The 19,797-nt window shown below is 35.6% G+C and overlaps 4 protein-coding genes across 5 annotated transcripts in view; 1 reads left to right on the top strand and 3 right to left on the bottom strand.

Annotated features, from left to right (window-relative positions):
• LOC140744537 (galactokinase) overlaps positions 1-1,531 on the bottom strand; it is a 49,119-nt gene extending 47,588 nt beyond the window's left edge. Inside the window, exon 1 of one of the 2 annotated variants that reach the window (XM_073076168.1) lies at positions 1,437-1,531. The gene's annotated coding sequence lies outside the window, so the exon portion shown is untranslated. The other variant, XM_073076169.1, reaches the window with a different exon arrangement.
• Positions 1,532-6,587: 5,056 nt separating this feature from the next.
• Positions 6,588-11,467, bottom strand: betaggt-II (geranylgeranyl transferase type-2 subunit beta). The gene is made up of 6 exons (XM_073076167.1): positions 11,110-11,467; positions 10,371-10,488; positions 9,648-9,741; positions 9,127-9,297; positions 7,715-7,868; positions 6,588-6,951 (listed from the first exon to the last, which is right to left on the bottom strand). The coding sequence occupies exons 1-6, from the start codon at positions 11,301-11,303 to the stop codon at positions 6,675-6,677; spliced, it is 1,008 nt and encodes a 335-aa protein (XP_072932268.1). The 5' UTR covers positions 11,304-11,467; the 3' UTR covers positions 6,588-6,674.
• A 236-nt stretch (positions 11,468-11,703) lies between these two features.
• LOC140744534 (glucose dehydrogenase [FAD, quinone]) lies at positions 11,704-14,764 on the top strand. The gene is made up of 3 exons (XM_073076165.1): positions 11,704-12,030; positions 12,417-12,619; positions 12,931-14,764. The coding sequence occupies exons 1-3, from the start codon at positions 11,889-11,891 to the stop codon at positions 14,359-14,361; spliced, it is 1,776 nt and encodes a 591-aa protein (XP_072932266.1). The 5' UTR covers positions 11,704-11,888; the 3' UTR covers positions 14,362-14,764.
• Positions 14,765-14,908: 144 nt separating this feature from the next.
• LOC140744535 (uncharacterized) lies at positions 14,909-19,783 on the bottom strand. Its single transcript, XM_073076166.1, has 3 exons — positions 19,292-19,783; positions 18,472-19,133; positions 14,909-18,213 (listed from the first exon to the last, which is right to left on the bottom strand). The coding sequence occupies exons 2-3, from the start codon at positions 19,114-19,116 to the stop codon at positions 17,743-17,745; spliced, it is 1,116 nt and encodes a 371-aa protein (XP_072932267.1). The 5' UTR covers positions 19,117-19,133; positions 19,292-19,783; the 3' UTR covers positions 14,909-17,742.
• Positions 19,784-19,797: the final 14 nt, after the last annotated feature.

Genomic DNA, 19,797 nt, shown 5'->3' with positions numbered 1-19,797 from the left:
CCGTCTTCGTAGTACAGTTTAGTTAACAGTTAGATCGAAAAATGCCGAAAAAATCCGGTTTGTTGTATGGAGACCCCCTTTAATATTCAACTTTATTTTATTTTTAGTATTTGTTGTTATAGCTGCCACCGTTATGCTTCCTCTGTCAAAATTTCATGTGTCTATCTATTACGGTTTAAGCGGTAGAGCCCTGTGACAGACGGACAGACGGACAGACGGACAGACGGACAGACGGACAGACGGACAGACGGACAGACGGACAGACAGCGAAGTCTTAGTAATAGGGTTCCGTTTTTACCCTTTGGGTACGGAACCCTAAAAATTACGTTTCGCAGTCGGATAATAAAAAGCGGATTACCGTGGTTCGGACAGCAGATATATCTTTTTTGTGTTGTTTACGAAGAAGAAACCTTTAAAAATCGGGGATCACTAAATTAACGCAACCGGAGTCCTCAAGGCAGATGAAATTAAATATTTGCGGTTATAATTACATAGTTTAAAACACGACCGTTTACCTTTCGTTCGGTCCGAAGTGTAATAAAACATCTTCTCTTTATTTATTCAACGGTCAACAGATTCCACTTTTACTATAAGTTACACCTCTTTTTAATGAATCTTTCCAGTTCTGTTTTATTTCACTTGTTTAACACTTTGTATTTACTTTTCGTCACCATAAGGTAATTTTTTCTCCCGCCCTCACATTCCATTTTCAAATTGACAATCTTTCTTCTTTTTTAATTCACCATGTGACTTACAATCTATCAAACCAGATACTTTTAAATAAGAGTTTAAAAAATGGTTATAAAATAGGTACAAAATATTATAAAATAATTATTCCTTTAATTCGAAAATCATGACAGTGGACACTGGCTACCTATTATACTCGTCGTTGCAATTAACCAGATCACTTCCGATTCACCAGTGCCACAGAACTACAGGCTCGTCTAAATGCTGTTTATTGCAGTATTTACAGAATAACTTTAGATACCTAAGTAAATAAAATAACATAACCGTATCCTACCCAAAAACATTGTTTAAAATAGTACTTAAAACCTACAAGTACGTATAACTGCACTGAAATTTTACGGCGTTTTACTAAAGGCACTTTTGTATTACAAGTATCTATTGTAGTCGTTCAATGAATAATTGACAATTAGTCACACCCGCGCCACGAGGAAAATATATTTCAAAATAAAATGTTTGAACAGAAAATAATACATAGGAGCTGCTACTCCTGAGTTGTCGTTACAGCTTTTTGTAATAATCATTTCACGGAATGAAATAACAACGTTTACTTTGTAACCAAGCAACAAATACACACTTCAAGTAATCGTTTAGCATTAGCAGTTATTAATTAACATATAACACGTTCTACGCTTCGATGATTGATTAGTATCACTCGCTTCAATAGGTCCACGTGAGAAGTTAGTACTAACCTTTATTTTATTGTAACTGCGAAGAATTTACATCTGTATGTACGTAGATGCGTACAGTTAGCGCGCCGCACACTACCGACGTACCGAGATATGGGCGTTCATTCAAATATTAAATGTTAGGGTATGTTTACAATGTTATATCCTGCTAAATTTAATGTTGTTCGCCGAAGCTTGCAATATTCATTTATCTGATGGAAATTAGTGTTTATGCTACTTGCAATACAATTAAAAAAACACTAGTAATAAGAGGGCCCCATCGAGGATCCGGACAAAAAATAATATTTATCGCGCTTTACGATACTACTTTAACAGTCATGTAAAGTAACATAACGTGGATTGTGCGACCCGGTGCGGAATTTAATTTGCTGCCCTCAATTTTGCCACTCAGGGCATTAAGGCTATGCGCCTCCTCCTTTTGCCCTACTCGTAATTTCCCAATCATAAGAGCATGTAAAAAATCATCCAAACAAAATTTAAAGAAATATATTAGTTGAACTTAAAATAGGACATAAACGTTAAAATAATATTGTTACATGCAGGAATCGAATACTAGTTACATATTAACAGTTAAAAATTAATTCTCAATGCCAAAGGAAAACGATAAATATCCAAATCCAATCATAACTAAAATGAAATCGACATTAAACTATTTAACATGTACCTATACTATATTGGTACTCTTAGCTTAGCATGTTACACGCACATCTGATATACATAAGGTTCCGGGTTCAGGGCCGGCTAGTTATAAAAAAATATACGCGACAAATAGATAACCTCTCTTTAGGAAGTCGTTTAATTTTTTTTCCATATAAACTCTACTTGAGAATGGTTCGGGAGCATTACTTACGCATGTCCAATACTTGAGTCTTTCAACTTTCCTTAATTCACTTTGTTGTACACTACTGGAAAAAATTAAGGGATCAAAAAAAATTCCAAATTTTTCGGTAGTTTTCAACAGGCCGTAACTTTGAGAGAAATGGTCGTACAGGAAATAAAAAAAAAGGAAATTGTAGCTCCAAGTGTCTAGTTTTTGGATTAGAACTTCAAAATTATGTAGCCTCCGCGGTTTCTGAGTAATCGTAGAAAAACCAGCAACAAAAAAATTTCAAAATTTTTTTAGTTTTTTTTTTGGTCTACGGGCATGGAAAAATTTTTTTTAGCTTAACCACCATAAGGATCGGATACTTTGTTCATTTAGCTTTAATTTATTTTTTTAAACACCCTGATACGTCCACTCCTCGCTGAGATATCGGTCTTCAAATGGAAAAGGATCTTTTTGTCTTTGATTATCGATATCTCAGCAACCAATGATCGTACAGAAAGTTAAAGATAACTTTCAAGAACTTGAATAAATTCCCCTTAACGACTGTCCATTGTTTTTTCGGAGTTTTTTTTTCTTTTCTTTTTGAAAATTTAAGCACTTTCTGGAACAAAAATGTGGAAAAAGCTCGGAAAAACAATTTTTTTTCTCATTTTTAAAAATTATGAGCTTTTCAGAGCAAAAAACATGATCCTTTAATTTTTTCAAAAATTCGATCAAGTGAAACAAAAAAACGGCTGGCTGGATTAATTTGATTCTTTGTAGGGTTTTTGTGGACATATTGAACTGTAAAAGGCACACTTAACATTAGTGGTTTCCTCAATTTTTACGATCCAGCGCTTGATTTTCCAAAAAACCACCAAAAGCCCTTTTTTGTTGCATTTTCAAATTCATGTGACAGAAAGAAAAAATTTTTTTTCGAAAAAACAATGGACAGTCGTTAAGGGGAATTTATTCAAGTTCTTGAAAGTTATCTTTAACTTTCTGTACGATCATTGGTTGCTAAGATATCGATAATCAAAGACAAAAAGATCCTTTTCCATTTGAAGACCGATATCTCAGCGAGGAGTGGACGTATCAGGGTGTTTAAAAAAATAAATAAAGCTAAATGAACAAAGTATCCGATCCTTATGGTGGTTAAGCTAAAAAAATTTTTTCCACGCCCGTACACCAAAAAAAAAACTAAAAAAAATTTGGATTTTTTTTTTGTTGCTGGTTTTTCTACGATTACTCAGAAACCGCGGAGGCTACAAAATTTTGAAGTTCTAATCCAAAAACTAGACACTTGGAGCTACAATTTCCTTTTTTTTATTTCCTGTACGACCATTTCTCTCAAAGTTACGGCCTGTTGAAAACTACCGAAAAATTTGGAATTTTTTTTTGATCCCTTAATTTTTTCCAGTACTATATATATTTATTTGTATGTATTATATTATTATATATTTAAATATTATATATATATTTATTTATAATTATTGTATGTAGATATTTTATTTTTTCCTCATAGTTGTATCTTTTGTTATTTTATTAATCCTGTTTATGTTTATGCCTACCACATGCTATCGCCATCACCCAGGGTCGACTGGCAGAGAATGCCATTAGGCATTAAGTTTACCCTTTGTAACCCTTAGTTTAAGGTGTACAAAAATAAATAAATAAATAAAATAAACTTTACTTTATGTATTCAATGGAAGCACCAAAAATGAACAGTACTTAAGGGTCCCAACCCCTGCAGATTAGCTTTTTTTAGAACAACTCTAGGGACCCAGCCCCAGTATTTTAGTACCGGCGATGCTCCTTTCGGTAGCTACCAAACCAGCTGGTTGCAGCTATCAATCATTACACCTCGCACGCGTTTAAGCGCCGATCTCAGACACTTTTGGGCGCTTGAAGTAGCAACTTAACGCGAAAAACACCATTCAGAATTAAAGCTGTCTAAAACGCACATTTTCAATACAGCGACCGAACGCCAAAACGTAGCATACCTAACATGCTACGCAAACGCTAAAACGCGAAGTCTGCTAAGACCCCAATATTCTGTTAAATTGTCACTGCTGCTCAATACCAAATAAGAAAAGATCATCGTGTTATCAGCCTCGCAAAATCCCTGACTTTCAGAGCTAAGTCAGTAAGTACAGCGTACAGAACAAAATATAACGTTAAAAAATCTATCTGTAAACGCGCCCTTAACCACAATTCGTTATCGAACGGTCAACCCATTGTTTATTGCCCCTGTATCTGATAAAGTTATCCGTAAAACTATAAACCGAGCTATAAACTAACAATTATCATTGTCACCATCTGCTGTTTTTAACAGATAATTTGATAAAGGAAATAAAATCGAAATTTCTTTTTTATGTTCATAAATGAGCAAAGAGAGCCATTAAGGATAACTGGCACTCGCGGGTAAGAGGTTCCGTACTACATTTTACTCGTAGGAATTTAAAGGTGCAGTTGATAGATATTATAAGTGATATGATATTGGTTGATGTTTTCTCGCAGCCAGTAAGGCCTACATTCTCTATTTTATTCCAAGAGGATCCCAAGTCTATTTTCATTTTAAACTGGATGTCAATGAACAATTTTCTTTCACTGCATTCGGAAAAAAAGTAGACCTTTATTAAAGTGAAATCTAAAATATCTAGGTATTTTCTTACTGCAAAATTTGAGCCATACCTCCTAAGCATTCTTTGAGTAATTTATTATCTCTTTTATCTCAGAGATTAGTTTTAAATAGGTACATACACAAAACAAACTAAGATAATCAAAATAATAGTAAAGAAACACGTAATAGATAAATGCCTTAAGTAGACATTGTACCTTCTACCTATACCTACCTGAGATATATCTTGTTATGGATGTTTGTTACTCTTACACGCGAAAACTACAAATGGGATTCGAATGAAATTTCGTCCACATATAGTTTATGACCTGGATTAACATATAGGATACCCTTTACCGATATATACAAATATCCGCAATAAATAACGCAAAACGAAGGAACAATAGCTGCTATCTTGTAGATGGCGGAACATGTTACTTTTTTAAAACTCTTACATATAAAACGAAGCCTGTATGTTGCCTAATAGTTTAGTACATGAGTTGCAAATAATATAAGAGATAAATATGTATCGTATTAATCCCACAAAGCGCACAGAACTGCTTGTAATCGTGTAGTATATGTGTTGCCAAAAATATAATTGTTTTAAGTACTTTCAATCCAATATCATAATATCCATTATTTCAATATGCTGATACTAAAAACAGTTAGTTATACAAAAGTACCTATGCCGACATGTCCTTGTTTTATTATGGTCTTACGTAATTTCACGTAATTGGGTGCTATCGAATTGACCTAAGTATTAACCTCTCCAAACAAAGTGATAAGGCGCGAAGATGAACGAAGTTCTTTTAACTGCGAAATATATATTTTTAGTGTTTAATTTTCTTATTCCACATCCATGTGCGTGGCGATAAATATCTATTCAGAAACATAAATGCGCAGTGATAGCCTAGTGATGGTAACGCGGCCTCTCAATCGATATGTCATAGGTTCAAATCCAGGCACGCATCTCTGATTAATTCATTTCAATTAGCCTATTGGAAATTAATTGTCGCTTGCTTTACCAGTGGAGGAAAACATCATGAAACCTGCGTATCTAAAATATCATTTAAAAAATCTCAATGATGTCTAAAGTCTACAGCAGTGGCACAGTAATAGGTTTCGGGTTTCTTTAAACCCTGGGGTGTAAGGCCTCCTACCATATTTAATGACGGACCATATCTAGGACTTAACGTGCCCTCCGAAGCACGGAAGGGCGTATGAAATTTTACCACCATAGCACTCCTCGTGAATCGATAGTAACATAATACAAATGAAGGTTGTTCTGAAGGTGTTCGGATGTTCTGAAGGTGGTAGAACCCATTTTGGTTCGACTCCGGCGGCACCACCGCCACACCTATTTCTACCTAATAACAGCAGTGTTAAGCGCTGCTGTGTTCCGGTTTGAAGGGTGTGGTAATGGAGACAGACTTTTCCGAGGCGTTCCAGCTTAGTCCTCAGGGGTAGCGGCGCATCTGTGGCCGACCTCAGGTAGGAATATCCAATCCTATCTGAGGTTGATTACAGATGTCCATGGGCGGCAGTAGCCACTTACCATCAGGTGGACTGCATGCTCGTCTGCTACTCTTATATTATAAAAAGAAAAAAAAATAGACACAGGAACAAAAAAATTAAAAAAATGAGTAACAAACTCTTTTATTTTGTTACGACGTTTTTACAGGAATTTTATCATAGAAAATATGATGGTGATTAAAAGAATAAAACATCATTCAGTGCTTAAAAATATATTAATTCATTTATCCATTATTAAAAAATAAATACCCATAATAAATTGCATTACAATCGTAAAATATCGTTATATCCCTATAGGTAGTATCTGTGGTTCGAGTCGCAACCTGTCTATGGTTTCTTGAGGCATACAGTACACTGGATTTATTTTCTTGATACTTGGATTTCCTAACAAGGAGAGGCCTGCAAGACCGAAGAGTGTGTGGAATGGGTCCGCGATGTTCCCGGGCCGGTCACTGAACCCGCCGGTCTCGGCGTCCTGACAAGCTAGAATGAACTCCTGTAGGTCCATCTTGTCAACCCAGTGTATTCTGTTCAACATCGATAGTGAAGACATCACCCACCTGGAAGAAAAAGATTTACATAATACTGATAGCTAATGTTTTAAATTCGGCTCATCATGCTGAGCATGCAAGACTTTTCGAATTTTGAAAAAAAAATCTTTTAAATCCTTACAAATACGAAACAAAAATCCTACACTATCGGAAAATCAGTTAGTGATAATTAAAAAAATACCAGTATCTACACTTTCAAACGGATAGAGCCCTACAAGACTCTGAACGCTTTTAATACGATAGGCTCTAACAAATACCACAAAACCCGTATTCGTTATTAAGATGCGTGTTTGACTGGAAATCGAACCCGGAAAATGAGATTTCCGGGTTTAATTTTGAGTATTGAGATACGGTACATACCCTTAGTATGAGTTATTACGTTTTTACTAAATTTACAATAGGTTTTTGTATTTGGTTACTCGTATTTGTATCAGGGCCCTAGCGGATTGTATCAGAAGTGATGGAAAAAATATGGGAAATACGTAAGCAAATACAAAAGGAGTCATTTTTGTAAAAACGTAAAAACTCATGCTAAGGGTACAGGCTAGTCATACATCATCATCATGTCAGTCATCTATTTCAATACCCAAGCGGCAAATGAAATGCAGAAAATGAAATGAAAGCAAATGAAATGAAAGCTGGCCAATGCATCGCCAGCCGGCGATGCATTGGCGACTCCTCTGGTGTTGCAAATGTCCATAGGCGACGTCGACTACTTTCCATCAGGTAGCATGTCTACTTTATCTTTAGGCACAATATAAAAAAAAAATACCAGGAGTAACACAAGTCGGGCAACTTCTCGGGCCTGCCATTGAGCCCACCGCTGGGCAGCTGCCGCTCGCACAGCCACCACGCCAGCTCGTCTGCCTGCAACGCGTCCATTCGCTTACAGATTGAGAGCGTGCCCACACAGCAATATATTAAACCTGCAAGGAAATTAATAAATAATGTATTTGAAGGTGGTAGAACCCTTTGTGGTTCGACTCCGGCGGCACCACCGCCACACCTATTTCTACCTAATAACAGCTGTGTTAGGCGCTGCTGTGTTCCGGTTTGAAGGGTGTGGTAAGGGAGACAGACTTTTCCGAGGCGTTCCAGCTTAGTCCTCAGGGGTTAACGGCGCATCTGTGGCCGACCTCAGGTAGGAATATCTAATCCTATCTGGGGTTGATTACAGATGTCCATGGGCGGCAGTAGCCACTTACCATCAGGTGGACTGCATGCTCGTCTGCTACTCTTATATATATATATATATAGTTACACATGTTTATTTATTTTTGATATGTGTATTTATTATATTTTAAGTGATAAATACATCTATAGGCATCCATAACCAGTTCCAACTAGGATTTAAATCCCACTTGCGATTACAGATGCATTGTTTCACTAAACTGGAAATTAAGTACCTTCTGCCAGCCCCTTTTTTCTTTTCGAGGGGGAAACCTTCAAAAGGTACCCGGTGCCGTGGGAGCGACACGGGGTTATATGGGGCTTTTACCGCACTAAAACCCCCCCGGTGGCCATCCTCGGTGCTATGTAGAGGTCTCCGGGATCTCCAAAGGAACGCAACCGGAGCCCTCACAGCGCACTGCCCCGTCGGGCTCCGTCCAGGTGAGATTATATCACCACACAGTCTAGTGTATACGACAGAATGCGACCACACATACCGCCGTCCTACCCGGGGTCACTAGCCGGGCGGTTCGAGCTCCCACTCTTGCCGCCCGCAAACCCAGAAGCCCCTTTTAGTCGCCTCTTACGACAGGCAGGGGATACCGCAACCCTATTCTCGTCCCAGAACTACAGAGACGTGTTATTCCTGACCCTTTATACCAAAATTAAGTAGTGCTACACTGTTATCTAGATCGCAAAAAATTGCCATTAAAAATATTATCCATAATGAGGTAAAAATCTCAAACAGAACGCTAAACAGTTTCTACACTCACGGCCCCACACTATGATTCCCTATGTCGTGTGTGCCATAGACACATACATAGACAAATACACAACCCAGATCTAAATTCATCATTTAGATATCTGTCTGGCCGGGGATCGAACCCAGGACCCTTCGCGCGTCAGACCGGTATGGTGACCGCTACGCCACGCGGGTCGTCAAGAAAATGTTCTTATATTGAAATAACATGCTGGCTTCCATTTCATTTATTGTATAAGATACAAGTATATTACCAGCGTGACTCTCAGAGCCCGGTTTAGACCCGAAACCGCCGTCAAAGTTCATGCAACCGAGCACAAACTCGACCGCCTCATTCACGTCGATGGCGTCCAACCGTTGCAGCAAGGACAGCGCGTTCACCGCACAGAACGTAAACCTCGTGTCCACCTCACCCCACTTGTCCCCTGAAAATAAACAACAAGGATCACCTAGTGTTGTCAATTAAATTATTTTCTAAGCAATCTATCAAGTTTTTTACCTACAAGAGATCGAAATTAGACAATGTCTAGTATGAACAATTTGTTAAATGACAATCTTTGATAGGCAAACGCAAAACATTGTAGGTTGTATATTTAGATTAAATTTTAATAACATTAGGATACTAAATCACAATTTGTAATATCAAAGGTAAAGTCCAAGGTAATAATAATTGTTAATAGGTGTCAGACTCTGGGTACCAAACAGTGCTAGTTCCGGTATAATATACAAAGTATTTTATTGTGTTTGTATTCAAATACAAATATAATTAAGTTACCAAAGAAACTGCCATCCTCCTGTTGTAACGACGAAATATATTTAACTACACCCTCCACATCAATTGCATCCAGTCTATCATACATTGTTAATACCTGTAAGAATATTACAAAATAAGATAATAGTATCAATATTTAGACGTAGTAGAATCCTCTATGGTTTGACTCAGGTGGTACCATCAATCACAGATGTCCATGGGCGGCGGTATCCACTTACCATCAGGTGGACTACAATACATACTCCTTCACCACATTACTATCCCATGGCTAGGCACTGGTCTCCTTTCAGTCTAAGAGGGCTTTACCTTTAGTCCACCGGCCTGTCCAAGTGCAAATTAGAAGACTTCACACATCTTTGGGCACTATTATACATGTAGATGTCCTTACAATGGTTTTCTCACACCATTAGCAAGTGATAATTAATTTCTAATACAAAACATACCCACATCGACCCCAAGTGCAAATAAATATATGACCATAGAAAACAAGAACTTTAATATGGTTTTATTACTGCTAATGACAACAAACTGACAAATGGCTCCAAATGCCCTCTAGAGCACAGATGCATATAAGAAATGTGTCAGATATAGTCACCTATAAAATTCTTAAAGTACACATAATGTTTTCATATCAAACATGTACCTATATTGTAACTATACTTAGTTTCAATGACTCAAAAAGTGCTGCAATAATAATATAGATAAATAGATTGTGCCTTTACTGACCTGAACTGCACTGAGGGTATAAAGCATGTGTGGGTCATGTCCATTGCTAGCACTGATGCCCCCACTCTCATTGTCCTGGCATGAGGTTATGAACTCTATTATCTCGTCTTTGGGCATTCTGGAATCATGTACAGTATAGTTTGTTAATTTAATTGTGTAAAGGATAATAAGAACTGATATGATGAAAGTTAAGGTGGACTGAGCATACATTAGTTATCTATACTAATATTATAAAGAGGAAAACTTTGTTTGTTTGTTTGATTGTAATGAATAGGCTCAAAAACTACTGGACCGATTTTAAAAATTCTTTCACCATTCGAAAGCTACATTATCCACGAGTAACATAGGCTATATTTTATATGAAATATATTTGTTAAATAGATTTTGAGGCAGTACAAAGTTTGCCGGGTCAGCTAGTGTAGTATATAGATACCTAGCTACCTTAATAATTGATCTACTTTACATAGGACCTAATCTATTTAGCTCTGATAACTCAAATATTATGATATTTGATGCAAGAACTAAGAAGCAATTAGTTCCTATGTCATGTACGAATATTATGATATTCATACATGACATAGGAACTAATTGAGGAATCCAGAAGATATGCACCAATAAAAACAGTATAGTTATTCATTCCTGCCTTCACACAAAACACACCCAGCCTTGCGGAGGATAGTGGATAACAGAAATGTCCATGGGTAACAATGACAATGCACCACTTATATACAAAATCTACCTTGAAGACTGGTTCATAATCTCCATAGCAGTCAGAGCCCAGTACACTCCAGACATTCGCAGATATTCTGTCATGCAGTACTCGAAATCGTCCTTATTAAGCCCATAACCGGCGAGGTAATCCGAATGTTTCTCAAGAAGCAACGACTTCGGGCGATCCTCGGAAAGCACAACATCTTTCGTGTTGAAAGACATTTTATAGCGTAACTATTATAAAGTTTTAAAGCGATACTTATCACCGAAGTTTAATTGTCACTATAATTAAAATAATTAAAGAATACTATTTGATTAAACTATTGAAAACTGTAATATTGTTAACCCAAAATCCTAATTGAATGACATTTAACATATGACATGACAGTGACAATTTGTCAATGAAATCATATGCAAGGATATGTTCATTGATAAATCTTAGGCTTTTCAGTCTTTGAACTCTTTACTTTTAAACCGGAACACCAATTCAACATAATTTATTTTTATAAAATACATATGTTATTTATAATTTTATTGAAGACTGAATGTATTGTTTAATTATTTTAAATCCAAGAGAACTCAATATTTATTAATAATCGAAGTCACAGTATTTTTAATTTATTCTGTGAACCAAATACTAAAAAGTAAAAACAAGTCTGTCAAAGCCAAAAGATTGGCCCTAAGCTAAGAAGTCAGAGTAAGCCGCCAAATACAAAAAATATAACCTCGAAACTCCATAAATATTCTAAAAGAAACCCTCATTACATTTTAATACACGTTTTAATGTAGTACAATAATATATCATAAATGACGCCAATTATATTTCAATGGATTATTTTCAGTATTTGTATAAATTTGTTTACATTGTTTGCGTATTTTGTGTATTATGGTGATTTACTGGCATCAACTTTTCAAAATAAATTACAGCGTGAATATGATTTTATAATTGGTAAGCTGAAACTTTATTAATAGTATTTTTCTTATACATTTATATTACTTTTGATTTTCGCATTTTGATTAAATAAAAATATCCATATTTATATAAGGTAGCATTTACTATAAACGAAATATATTCAACTAAATAAATTTGTAGTTGTTTTTCGTTATTTATACAACAATAGTGTTAATGATTTCTTTGTTCCAATGTTTAAAATCCAATTGCTATAAATTGCTATATTTTTGTACTGCTATATTTCAACAAATTATTTGTTATTGTAAATGTTCTTGTTTCTCTATCTCCTTGACTTGTTTTGGTAGTTTCTTTTTATTGTGTAGACTGCAATTACATTGCCTATATAAATAAAAATCTACTTATTAACATTTCCATTCTTCCAGTTGGAGCAGGCACAGCAGGTTCCCTCATAGCGCACCGGCTAGCAACCGAAACCAACCACACATTCGTAGTACTGGAAGCAGGGAGCAAGAGTCATGCGCTGCTCGAGATACCTGTCCTGGGACCATTGCTGCACGGTTCTGTACATGACTGGCAGTTTGAAACTGTACCACAGACAGATGCCTGCCTCGCTATGGTGGATAATGTAAGTTAATTTTGCTAGTACATTATTTTATTGTACTCAAAATAAACATTAAAAATTACTAAAACAACTTACCTACCTTTTAAATAAATAATAAATTGCAACAAAGTCTCTTTGAATAATTTAATGAAAAGAAGGTCTTACAATAATTGACTGTAACAATAAAGTTTTTATGTAATTTATTGATTTTTTGATGAAAAATATCAGTCTTTGTATTATAATGTTATTTTAACTTACTTATGTCAGTAACATTTACAGTCATCCTTATTCTTCTATTCATTTAATTAAATTACATATCAAGAACATTCTTTCAGAAATGTATGCAGACTCAGGGTAAAATAGTGGGTGGATCATCAAAACTCAACAATATGATACATGTCCAAGGAAACATATCACATTATGTCAACTGGTTTCAAGGTATTTACACTAAGGAATACTTTAAAAAACAATTTAACTTTTTGGAGCATGAAATAATTAATATAAATTATGTTCAACATGAAAGTGAACTTAGTGACATAATTCTGAATGCTGCAAATGAATTAGGATATGATGCTGTGAGTAAAGAATTCAAAGAGGGATTCATGAAAAGTAGACTCTCACAAAAGGATGGTAGGAGATGGACCACTTCAGACAATTTAGATATTTCTAAATATATTGTAACTAATACCTGTGTTGAAAAGATGTTAATAAAAAATAAAAAATGTGTTGGAGTAAAAATAGCCAACAAGCTTAATGAATTGTATGCTAAGAAAGGTGTAATTCTCTCTGCTGGGGCATTTAATTCACCAAAAATACTACAATTATCTGGTATAGGACCTGCAAAATTGCTTAAATCTCTAAATATACCTATAGTTAAAGATTTGCCTGTAGGTAAGAATCTACAAGATCATATAGGATCTGGTTTAGACTTAGTACTATTTGAAAAATCTCTATCTGTAAGTCCATGGAATATGTTGAACCCATTAAATATTTTTAAATACTTCTTGCAAGGTAAAGGTCCATTCACATCGTCAGGGTGTGAAGTCGTTGGGTTTTTATCGACGAAAAACGATACTATACCAGACATACAGTTCATGGTGTTGCCCACAGGAATATCAGCTGATCGGGGTAGCAAGTTAAAAAATAATTTAGCCTTAAAAGATTCTGTATGGCAAAATTATTTTGCAAAACTATTTGATAAACATACAGCTACTATATTTGCCACAATTTTACACCCAAAAAGCAAAGGAGAGGTGTTTATTGCTAGCAAAGATCCCTTCCGCAAGCCTTTAATTGATCCTAAATATTTTTCGAACAAAAATGATATTGAAGTGTTAGTGAATGGTTTTAAATTAGTCAAACAGTTTGTAGAAACGGATGCCATGAAGGGTTTAGGAGCTGAAATAAATCCAATACCATTTCCAGGTTGTGAAAAGGATATCATATTCTCAGATTCTTACTGGGAATGCTATGTAAGACATTTAACACTAACAAGCTATCATCCAGTAGGAACTTGTTCCATGGGGTTGCCACACTCAAAAAAATCTGTAGTGGACACGTCATTCAAAGTTATAGGTATTGAAGGATTATTTGTAGCGGACAGTTCAGTGTTGCCAAGTTTACCTAGTGGCAATATCAACGCTGCTGTGGCAATGATGGCAAGTGTATTTTTTGAATCTAATATAAAATTAAAACGTGAAGGTTATAAAAGGAAGGGTTACTTTTGTCCTAAGGATAATGTGTTCTTAAAAACTTGTGTTACTTAATTAAGTCTTACTATAAATCAACCACAACGATTTAATAATATAATAATAATACATTTTAAATACTAAACAAGTCAAGTGCGAGTCGGGCTCTCGTACTTGCTTTATACTATCCGATTCCCGTAGAAATTTAAGCTTACCGAATGTTCTCCCATATTGCTTGGTAGATACGGACAAGTGATTAGTCAAATATAATAGCCGGCGATAAAATGTTCAAGTACATAGCTAATAGTATTTAATACCATAAGTTTGGTAAAATGTAAATAGAATAGGAAAATGTATAAGAAAACTTAATTTAGGATTATTTATTTTGAATATTTTATTGTATCTACTGTCTGTAATCATATTTACTATATATCTAATATGTTTATCAGGTTATTTGTCAAATAAAACATTTGTTCTAACACTTTAATGTATTTATTACACCTCTACACATTAAGTATTGCATACAAAGTACTTTGAGCCTCATGTCCAGGACAACCTTATTACAAAATTGATCAAGTTTAAGATCAAGAGCAGTCACCCATAAGAATTGTGCCATCAAAAACATGTCACATTTTTCTAACAGAAACAGCAAATTTTACAGCACACCTGATTTTAAGTGGTAACTGCTATAGATATTTATATAAAACAGAACAAGAGCCGGATCTTGGAACGACAGACGTGTCTTCGTCCATGAGAACTAAGTTAAAACGCCTAATATTAGCATCTGAATTCTGATGATCTCTTGAAACTTCCTTACGACGCTCTCCGAATCGTTTATTTTGGACGAAACATAGAGACTACCTTACGTACCTCAATAGTTTTTTGCCACTTTCACGCATCATCGAAAAATTTGTTGTTGTGACATCACAATTGACTAATTCTAAGTTATTTAAAAAAAATGTTTTATATAATACAAAGTAGAATTGTGCATGTTTCTGGTATGCACTGGCTGACTGCATCTAATAGAATATAAAACCGCTTGGTGATGATCACAAAATGTACCTACACATTACAGTTAGGCTATGAAAATTCCTCCACAAATTCCACTGAAATACAAAAATGCCCAAGTAATGTTGGATTAGTAGTTTAGTCACAAATCAAATGCTTAATTCTAAATCTAATAATACTAAACTGACTAGATCTTACACTAGATACTCGTTATGACTCTACTATTACATATCTTAATTTTCGTTACAAAACACAAAATAAAAAAAACATGTTTACGCTTTTGTGTTGTATGAAAATGCGTGCTTCTTCTGCTTCTTCTGCGTAAAAATTTTACAAAGAACTTAATATAAAACAAAGTTATAACTCTACAAAATCCATCATAATACTTATTTGGAAAGAGGTAATGCACAAAATACACCTAATAATAATTTATACTTTTTTTTACACATTTATAAAAACGGTATTATATTATACGTTTAATATTAAACCCACATATATTATTAATAATACGATAAAAGACACTTAGGGACGGAAACAATAGTAGATTATATACATTAATTTAGATATAAGATATGTGCCGTATAATTATCTAGTTACATCTTTGAATGTTCCGGCAAGAATATGTGTTATACAAGTGACTACTTTATTAAGTACCTACAACATTATAATACCGAACCGTTTTTGTAGGGTGGCATACACACATAAATTGCTTTTATGATATTGATATAACAAACCTTTATTCAGCCCACCTGACATCACTTAACGGCGCAATTTCTGTTAAAAGGGTAATACCTAGTATATATATATATCAATGTTATCTGCAAATCTCAAACTGTATTTCAAACAAAATGTAGTAATAAATATCAATAACTGTATAGGGCTCACGAGATGCACAAGATCTTGAAATCCAAAATTGTTTAGTATAAAGCAAACTAACAGTAATGGCAGATTACAATGTGTCAGTGGTGCAAATATTTTTGGACATAAAATGTTCACATAGGCATTATTCACGAATTCTACGGTGTCATGTCAAAAGTTCCTCACAAAAGTAAGAGTTGTGCGAAGTTCCGTGATACTGTTATTCTATGTTCTGCCATCTGAGCAATGTATCGCACTTCATTTGAGGTATCACAAAATCATCTTATTCAAAGCTCAAATTCATTCAGCAATGTCTGTTCTACAAATTATACGTGACAAAACACTTACATATCTAACTGATTACTAAATAATAATAGTTATTAACTTATTTCTAAGCATAGTGTAAATATATGTTAAATAAAATTGTGCTGAGCAATTTATTCACACAATGCAGCAACTGCACTCAATAATACTGGACGGAATGTCTGATAATTCATAGGTACAACATTATTATTAATTACATAATTTTAATAATTATTATTTACATAATAAAATACAATTACTATAAATCTAAGGACATCCAATTTAAAAACTAAAATTAGTTGATATTAAATAAAAATATTATTTTCTTGTTTATTTTTTTATGAAATTTTCATGTTTATAATTATTTATGTTTTATTTTTTATTTTATTATTTATCCATTAAGATTGCATACAAGTTTTGAGCAGCAGACGTTCATAGGTTTCAAAACCTTTGTAATATATTTTTATTTATTCAATAACTCGTGAAATACAAATTTAACATATTTCATTGTATAAAAATAACAATTTGATTTTATTGTGAGCTTTTTGAAATTCTAACACAATTATAATATTCTGAGCCGTTTTGAGCAAACCACGTTATTAGAGACAAAATCCATGATACATTTTAAATATTTCACCGGATTTATTAATACTGTTACCATTATTACTCATTTAACAATTCTAATAAGAACATTAAATATATTTGTGCAAAAATAGTCATCCGTGACTAAACTAATCAAGCTCAAGTTCTTTCGCTGAGGCCGAAGTACTAATATTCCTTAACATTATTATATAAAACAATAGTAGCATTTAGGTATCTAGACCGGGCTACATACGTCTTTAAGTCTATTATACTCTACAACTACTACGTTTCATAATTAATTTGAGTTAAACTCTACACAATAATAAAAATAAAATGACTTCACTTTATGACATGCCTCTTTTGCAAGACAAAAGTTGTTTTGTCTTGTAAAAGAGCAACTTTACATACATTGAGGCAAAAGTACAAATAAGAACCAAACATCTTATTACACTCAAAGCTCATGCATTAGGTTGAGCTGATTTATAAAGGGATCACACAGCCGTTTCGTACGCAAATATTTTCTTAATTGATCCTGAATCGTTACATAGACATTTGCCGGTAGATCACCAAACATTAATATTGCTCGACAAATGCTACTTTCTTTCATTTTTTTCGTAATAATCATACAATCACAATGACTGCTTAATGCAATTAGAGATACTGCAAGAATTCAAACGTTGCGTTCACTTCGCATAATAAAATAACAACTTACTTGAAACATGAGTCGAGATAGTTATCCAACATATCGAGTTGGAGATCAGCCCATTCTGTAGGCGTCAGTAGCAGCGACGATAGGTCATCTTCAGGGATCAGAGGCGGAGGCACTGCTGGCTCTACAATGACATTGGCTCCAATATTTGTGTCAATGTCCATTCCTGATAGTGTAAGATCTGGTAAATGCAGACTCACGACATCGCCAACATTTGCAACACTTGCAATGGCTTCGTTATCAGCTTGAGATACATTCGCAACTGTTGTCTTCGCTTCATTTACCTTCGGGTCTACTTTAGTCTCGTTTGGGGAATTCTTCTTTTTCTTATGAGGTCTATTGGATATGCGCTTCGTGCCCTCTAAATGGGCGAGATCTAGCTTCCAGAAACCACCTTTGCCTGGTTCATGTTTTGATCGAGCCACTTTAACAAACACTTTATTCAGTGACAAATTGTGTCGTATGGAATTCTGTAAACAAAAGAACAACCCTATTTAATTTAAATAAAAGTTATTTTAATTCATGCTTTATTTAGAAACAGTTACTTTCTTTGTAGCTTTTGTGAACCAAATTGCATGCATGTAGGTAGGATAAGTAGGATAAGCACTGATAGCCCCAATTTATTCATCCATAATGTAATTAGACCGTATCTTATCTCCTGTTTACAGATTTAACGTTATTAAAATCAGATCATACAGAGCCTGCTATCTACATAATTGATTACTTACCTGCCATGTGGGATCCGCGTTCCTGTAGTACTTGAAATTCTCCCTAATCCAGGTATAGATAGCTGATAGCGTCATCTTATCGTTGTTGTACCTCATGGCCATGCAAATTAAGGTGCTATAGGAGTATGGAGGCTTCTTATCACTATTACTTTGGTATTCTTCCTTATTTTCCATAAAATCTTTCTGGCACTTAGCTATAGTCTGGTTGAACTTTTGCAACCTCGTGTTCGGAGGCTGAGCCTTAACTTGAGGGTTGGGCGACACCGGTGGAATTGGGAACTGCGGCACGGCCATTATATTCGTTATATTCTGCAGCCATGTCAAATTCGTTAAATCAGTCTCTGGTTCTTCGATCACTTTCTCTGGCTTATATCTCACTCGAGCTTTTTTAGAGGATTCCGTAGTTTGCTCTGAAATCACTGGTTCAACTGGAGTTTGATTTATGACCAAATCTCCTAAGCTTTGTGCGTACGCCTCGGGTTGTTCGTATACGTATTCGATCTCCACCGTATGCGAAGATTCCGGCACGGTGTGGTCCACGGCGAAGAAACTGCCGCATTGTTCTCCGGAGTCGCCATAGAGATTCAGGAGAGACGTGTCCAGCATCTCGCCGGACGCCGGTGACAGACCCGATGTTATGTGCATCGCGGCCACTTACATCCCTGCAAGCGACAAAGAAAGTGATGAGTCACATTTCCTACTCTGATTCAGCAGATCTGATGCGTCATACCTTCACTCACGATTTAAATTTCTAGAATTAAACTGATACACTGGTTTTTCGTTTTGAGTAGCGAGGATTTTAAAACCGACGATGAGTTACCTGAGCGGTGATGGCGAAGATGGTGCGGTAAGATGCCGGACTGCGATCGATCGCGGTGGCGCGCGGCCGCTGTGACGTCGCGACGGTCAGCCCCCCGCGCGGGCGGTGGTGGTGGTGGTGCGTATGTGCGCGCGTGCCGGCGGCGCGCTCGGTTGTGCGGGCAGGTGCGCGGGCCCCATTGTGGCGGTGGCGAACAGGTGGTGTCGACCGATCGATATTTTTCCGGCGGCCGCCATACGGCCGGCCCGCATCGCCGATAGCTCCGGACAATTAGTCACGGTTATCGGAGCACCCGTGGATGTGTTATCGTGGAAGACCCGCAGACTGCGGGTACTTCCTTGAGTTAATGAATGCTCGACGTCTTTACACGTGCCTTTTTTCCGTAGCAAAAAATGCCTGAGTACCTAAATTACTTACCTAGATCCAGGCACATTATCTAATTGATTCTTGAATAATATATGAATCAACAAACTATACCTTTAATTTGTTAGAAAGACGCTGAAACG

Source organism: Epargyreus clarus, unplaced genomic scaffold, assembly GCF_041222505.1.
Source record: "Epargyreus clarus isolate Ecla_fem2 unplaced genomic scaffold, WU_Ecla_fem_2.2 ptg000008l, whole genome shotgun sequence".
Taxonomy (NCBI): domain Eukaryota; kingdom Metazoa; phylum Arthropoda; class Insecta; order Lepidoptera; family Hesperiidae; genus Epargyreus; species Epargyreus clarus.
Note: the sequence above shows the minus strand (reverse complement) of the source record. Positions and strands in the feature narration are given on the sequence as shown.

What these genes read in the sequence shown, in the direction of transcription:
- betaggt-II (XM_073076167.1), bottom strand. Translation starts at nt 11,303, where the DNA reads ATGTCTTTCAACACGAAAGATGTTGTGCTTTCCGAGGATCGCCCGAAG. An exon ending in ATTATGAACCAGTCTTCAAG is followed by an intron (nt 10,489 to 11,109) that starts GTAGATTTTGTA and finishes ACATGATTCCAG; the next exon opens with AATGCCCAAAGACGAGATAA. An exon ending in CCCGACTTGTGTTACTCCTG is followed by an intron (nt 6,952 to 7,714) that starts GTATTTTTTTTT and finishes TTTTTCTTCCAG; the next exon opens with GTGGGTGATGTCTTCACTAT.
- LOC140744535 (XM_073076166.1), bottom strand. Translation starts at nt 19,116, where the DNA reads ATGCACATAACATCGGGTCTGTCACCGGCGTCCGGCGAGATGCTGGAC. An exon ending in ACGCGGATCCCACATGGCAG is followed by an intron (nt 18,214 to 18,471) that starts GTAAGTAATCAA and finishes TTTTGTTTACAG; the next exon opens with AATTCCATACGACACAATTT.
- LOC140744534 (XM_073076165.1), top strand. Translation starts at nt 11,889, where the DNA reads ATGACGCCAATTATATTTCAATGGATTATTTTCAGTATTTGTATAAAT. An exon ending in TGAATATGATTTTATAATTG is followed by an intron (nt 12,031 to 12,416) that starts GTAAGCTGAAAC and finishes CCATTCTTCCAG; the next exon opens with TTGGAGCAGGCACAGCAGGT. An exon ending in GCCTCGCTATGGTGGATAAT is followed by an intron (nt 12,620 to 12,930) that starts GTAAGTTAATTT and finishes ACATTCTTTCAG; the next exon opens with AAATGTATGCAGACTCAGGG.